General features: G+C 54.6%; 1 protein-coding gene across 1 annotated transcript in view; it reads right to left on the reverse strand.

Annotated features, from left to right (window-relative positions):
- The window catches only part of LOC135461150 (splicing factor, arginine/serine-rich 19-like), a 28894-nt gene extending 24591 nt beyond the window's left edge, over positions 1 to 4303 (reverse strand). The window contains exons 1-2 of the mRNA XM_064738137.1: positions 4248 to 4303; positions 1390 to 1534 (exon numbers count right to left, since the gene is read on the reverse strand). Of these exons, the coding sequence (XP_064594207.1) occupies positions 1390 to 1521 (132 nt within the window). The 5' untranslated portion in view covers positions 1522 to 1534; positions 4248 to 4303. The remainder of the gene's footprint in view (positions 1 to 1389; positions 1535 to 4247) is intronic.
- Positions 4304 to 6000: the final 1697 nt, after the last annotated feature.

Consider the following 6000-nt stretch of genomic DNA (forward strand, 5'->3'; position numbering starts at 1 on the left):
GTATAACCCATTCCCCTCCCAGTATATCCCAGTATAACCCATTCCCCTCCCAGTCTATCCCAGTATAACCCATTCCCCTCCCAGTCCCTCCCAGTATAACCCATTCCCCTCCCAGTCCCTCCCAGTCTATCCCAGTATAACCCATTCCCCTCCCAGTCCCTCCCAGTATATCCCAGTATAACCCATTCCCCTCCCAGTATATCCCAATTCCCTCCAGTCCCCTCCCAGTTTGTCCCAGTCCCTCCAGTAGCCCCCCAGTCTTCCCCCCAGCCTATTCCCAGTCCCTCCCAGTCCTTCCCAGTATTCCCAGTTTGGCTCCCAGTCCCTCCCAGTCTCTCCCAGTTTCACCAGTAGCCCCCCAGTCTCCCTCCCAGTCCCTCCCCAGTCACTCCCAGTTTATCCCATTCCCCTCCCAGTCTCACCAGTCCCCCACCAGTATATCCCAGTATATCCCAGTCCATCGCAATCTCCCTCCCAGCCCACTCCCAGTCCCCCCCAATCTCCCTCCCAGTATATCCCAGTCCATCCCAGTATATCCCAGTCCATCCCAGTCCATCCCAGTCCATCCCAGTATATCCCAGCCCATTCCCAGTATATCCCAGCCTCACCAGCAGCCTCTGGCCTCCTCCCAGGCTCCTCCCAGTCCCTCCCAGTCCATCCCAGTCCATTCCCAGTCCCTCCCAGTATATCCCAGTCCCTCCCAGTCTCACCAGCAGCCCCTGGCCTCCTCCCAGGCCCATTCCCAGTCCATCCCAGTATATCCCAGTCCCTCCCAGTCCCTCCCAGTATATCCCAGTCCCTCCCAGTCTCACCAGCAGCCCCCGGCCGCCCCTCAGGCTCCCCCCAGCCCATTCCCAGTATATCCCAGTATATCCCAGTCCCTCCCAGTCTCACCAGCAGCCCCTGGCCGCCTCCCAGGCCCATTCCCAGTATATCCCAGTATATCCCAGTCCCTCCCAGTCTCACCAGCAGCCCTTGGCCGCCTCCCAGGCCCATTCCCAGTCCATCCCAGCCCATTCCCAGTCCATCCCAGTATATCCCAGTCCATCCCAGTCCCTCCCAGTCTCACCAGCAGCCCCTGGCCGCCTCCCAGGCCCATTCCCAGTATATCCCAGTCCATTCCCAGTCCATCCCAGTCCCTCCCAGCCCCATTCCCAGTATATCCCAGTCCATCCCAGTCCCTCCCAGTCCATCCCAGTCCCTCCCAGTCTCACCAGCAGCCCTTGGCCGCCTCCCAGGCCCATTCCCAGCCCATTCCCAGTATATCCCAGTCCCTCCCAGTCCATCCCAGCCCATTCCCAGTCCACCCCAGCCCATTCCCAGTCCCTCCCAGTCCCTCCCAGTCCCTCCCAGTCCCTCCCAGTCCATCCCAGTCCCTCCCAGTCTCACCAGCAGCCCTTGGCCGCCTCCCAGGCTCCCCTCCTGTTCGGGGGGGGCTCCCCCGGCCGCCCCTCCCCCCCCGTCCTCGCCCGGCCCCGCCGGGTCCTCCCCCCCCCGCGGGGGCTTCTCCTCCTCCTCCATGGGCACCGATCTCCTGCAATGGGAAAAACGAGAATTTGGTACCCAAAAATTGGGATTTTGTACCCCAAAATTGGGATTTGGCACCCCAAAATTGGGATTTTGTACCCAAAATTGGGGGTTGGCACCCCAAAATTGGATTTTGTACCCCAAAATTGGGATTTTGTACCCAAAATTGGGATTTTGTACCCCAAAATTGGGATTTTGTACCCCAAAATTGGGATTTTGTACCCCAAAATTGGGATTTTGTACCCAAAATTGGGGGTTGGCACCCCAAAATTGGATTTTGTAACCAAAATTGGGATTTGGTACCCCAAAATTGGGATTTTGTACCCAAAATTGGGATTTTGTACCCAAAATTGGGATTTTGTACCCCAAAATTGGGGGTTGGTACCCCAAAATTGGGATTTTGTACCCAAAATTGGGGGTTGGCACCCCAAAATTGGGATTTTGTACCCCAAAATTGGGGGTTGGCACCCCAAAATTGGATTTTGTAACCCAAAATTGGGGGTTGGCACCCCAAAATTGGATTTTGTAACCCAAAATTGGGGGTTGGCACCCCAAAATTGGATTTTGTAACCCAAAATTGGGATTTTGTACCCCAAAATTGGGGGTTGGCACCCCAAAATTGGGATTTTGTACCCCAAAATTGGGATTTTGTACCCCAAAATTGGGATTTTGTACCCAAAATTGGGGGTTGGCACCCCAAAATTGGATTTTGTACCCCAAAATTGGGGGTTGGCACCCCAAAATTGGGATTTTGTACCCCAAAATTGGGATTTTGTACCCCAAAATTGGGATTTTGTACCCAAAATTGGGGTTTTGTACCCCAAAATTGGGATTTTGTACCCCAATTTCTCCCTCTGGTCTAATTTCCAAATTTTCCCCAGTCTAAATTCTCCTTTTTTCTGTCTCAAAAATCTCAATTTTTGCCCTAAAATTCTCCTCCTTGTACTAATCCCCACCCCAAATCCCACTTTTGTACACCAAAAATGGGATTTTGTACCCTCAAATCGGGATTTTGTACCCAAAAATTGGGATTTGGTATGGAAAATTGGGAATTTCTACCCCAAAGTTGGCATTTTGCACCTCAAAAATGGCATTTTGTATCCCAAAATTGGGACTTTGTACCCCAAAAATGGAAATTTGTACTGAAAATTGGGACTTTGCACCCCAAAATTGGGAATTTGGACCCCAAAATTGGGAATTTGGACCCCAAAATTGGGAATTTGTACCCCAATTTCTTCCTGTGGTCGAATTTCCAAATTTTTCCCAGCCTAAATTCTCCTTTTTTCTGTCTCAAAATCTCAATTTTTGCCCTAAAATTCTTCTTCCTGTACTAAATTCCCACTCCAAATTCCCTCAATTCTGTTCCAAATTCCACCTCAGTCCCCATTTTTACCCCAAATTCCTCAATTCTCCCCCAAAATCCTCAATTCCCGCCCCAAAATTTTCTTCCTTGTCCTAAACCCCCCCAAATATCCCAAATTCCACCTCAGTTCCCATTTTAACCCCCAAAATCCTCAATTTCTGCCCAAAATCTTCAACTCTTGCTCCAAAATTCTCCTCCTTTTACAAAACCCCGCCCCAAATCCCACTTTTGTTCCTCATTTTTACCCTAAATTCCTCAATTTCTCCCCAAATCCATCCCCTCATCCCAAATCTCCTCTTCTGACCCCAAATCCTTTCTAAAATCCCCAAATCCTCTTTTTCTACCCCCAAATCCCTCCCAGAACCCCAAAATTTTCATTTTTCTTCCCCCAAATCCCTTCTAGAACCCCCAAATTCCCAATCCCACCCCAAATTCTCTTTTTCCTCCCCTAAATCCCTTCCAGAACCCCAAATCCCCTCCCTGCACCCCAAATTCCCCATCCCACCCAAAATCCTTTTTTTCTTCCCCTAAATCTCTTCCAGAACCCCAAAATCTTTATTTTCTTCCCCCAAATCCCTCCTAAAACCCCAAATTCCCCATCCCACCCCAAATCCTCCTTTTCTATCCCTAAATCCCTTCTAGAACCCCCAAATTCCCAATCCCACCCCAAATCCTTCTTTTCTTACCCCAAATTCCTCATCCCACCCCAAATCCCCCACTGCCACCCCAAATCCCACCCCAAACCCCCTCAATATTCCCCAAAACCCCAAATCCATCCCCCAAAACCCCAAATCCCCTCAATATTCCCCAAATCTCCCCCAAATCCCCTCAAAATCCCCCAAACTCCCTCAATATTCCCCAAATCCCCCGATCCCACCCCAAACCCCCTCAATATTTCCCAAATCTCCCCTCAATCTCCCCCAAAACCCCAAATCCCAGCCCAAATCCCCTCAATCTCCCCCAAACCCCCTCAATATTCCCCGAATCCCCTCAATCTCCCCCAAACCACCCCAAATCCCCTGAACGTCCCCCCAATCTCCCCTTTTCGGCCCCAAATCCCCAAATCCCACCCCAAATCTCCTCAATATTCCCCAAATCCCCTCAATATCCCCTCAATCCCCCTCAGTTCCCTCCTCCCCTCACGCCCCCTCCCCGTCTCCCCCCGCCCCCTCCCGCCCCCCGAATCCCCCCCAAACGCCGCCGTTCCCGCCCCAAACCCCCCCGAACCCCCTTTTCTCCCTTCTCCCCACCCCGAACTCTCCCTCACGACCCCCGTCCCCATTCCGGACCCCCTCAGGACCCCCCAAATCCGCCCCAAATCCCCCCGACCCCCGCCCGGGCCCGGCCGCCATTTTACCGCGGCTCCTCCGCTCCCTCCGCTGGGGGGCGTGGCCGCGCGGTGCATGACGGGTAGCGCCGCCTACAGGGTGGGAGGACCCGCGCCCCGCGCCGTTGCCAGGCGACGCCGCCAGCGTGACCACGCCACCATGATGTAACCACGCCTCCACGCTCAACCACGCCCAATCACAGCCGCCCCTCCCTCAGCTAGACCACACCCCCGCTTTAGCCACGCCTCCTTTTTACGCATTGGGACGGGGAGCTCGCGCATGGGGGCGGGGTTTGAATATATTAAAGGAGGCCACGCCCCCTGGAAACGGAGGCGGGTTGGGGGGTTTCGGGAGGGGAATTTGGGCGGCCTGAGGGGATTCTGGGGGTTCCAGAGGGGATTTGGGGGGTCCTCGGTGCGTTTTGGCGGTCTGAGGGGATTTAGGGGGTCCCGAGGGGATTTGGGGGGATCCCCGCTGCGTTTTAGGGAGTCCCGAGGAGATTTTGGGGGGTCTTGAGTGCGGTTTGGGGGTTCCCGAGGGGGTTTCGGGATGTTCTGAGAGCAGTTTGGGGGCTTCCGAGGGGGTTTTGGGGGGTCCTTGGAGTGTTTGGGGGGGATCCTGAGGGGATTTTGGGGGGTTCCGGGTGCATTTTGAGAGTCCCAAGGGGATATTGGGGGATCTCCGATGCCTTTTGGAGGGGATTTTGGGGTGCCCCGAGGGGATTTGAGGGGGTCATTCGTGCGCTTAGGAGGTCCTGAGAGGATTTTGGGGGGGTCTCGAGGGGATTTGGGAGGTCCTGGGTGTGTTTGGGGGTCCCGAGGGGAATTTGGGGATCCTCGGTGCGTTTTGGGGGATCCTGAGAGCGGTTTGGGAGGTCCCGAGGGAATTTGGGGGGGGCGCGAGGGGATTTTGGGGGTCCCGAGGGGATTGGGGGGGTCCTTGGTGCGTTTGGGAGGTTTTGAGAGGATTTTGGGGGGATCCAGGGGGGATTTTGGGGGTCCTTGGTACGTTTGGAAGGTCTAAAGGAAATTTTGGGGGGTCTCGAGGGGATTTTGGGGGGTCCCGAGGAGATTTATGGGGTCCTTGGTCAGTTTGAGGGGGTCCCAAAAGGATTTTTGGGGTCCTGAGTGTGTTTTGGGACTTTCCAATGGGATTTTGGGGGTCCCAGGTGCGTTTTGGGAGATCCCGAGAGGATTTTGGGGATCCCTGGTGTATTTTGAGAGGTCCTGAGGGGATTTTGGGAGGTCTTTGGTGAGTTTGGGGGTCCTGGGAGCCTTTTGGGGGATCCCGAGGGGATTTTGGGGAGTCCTTGATGTGTTTAGGGGGGTCCTGAGGGGATTTTTGGGGGGTCCCAATGGGATTTTGGGGGTCCCCGGTGAGTTTGGGGAGACCCTGTGGGGATTTTGAGGGTCCTGGGTGCATTTTGGGGGTCCCGAGGGGATTTGGGGATCCCCTGTGCATTTTGGTGAGGGTTTTGAGGGTTTGAGACTCCCCCCCAGGTCATCTGACCCCCCCAAAAACCCCCAAAATCCCATGCCCCCCCCCAAACCTGGCCCTCCCCCAAATCCCATTCACCCCCTCCCCAATTCCCCCCAGTCCTGCCCCCATTTCCCCCCAAAATCCCCCCCAGACCCCTCCCAAATACCCCCTATCCCCTTTCTGACCCCCCAAATTCCCCCTTTCCCCCCCAAAAAAACCTCAGAGGTTCTTTGGAACAATTAAAAGGTCTCAACAACCCCCACAAAATGTCACAATATGTGGCAGAAAATTGGGGAGCCCCCC

This window comes from Zonotrichia leucophrys, unplaced genomic scaffold, assembly GCF_028769735.1.
Source record: "Zonotrichia leucophrys gambelii isolate GWCS_2022_RI unplaced genomic scaffold, RI_Zleu_2.0 Scaffold_196_90382, whole genome shotgun sequence".
In the NCBI taxonomy this organism is placed as follows: Eukaryota; Metazoa; Chordata; class Aves; order Passeriformes; family Passerellidae; genus Zonotrichia; species Zonotrichia leucophrys.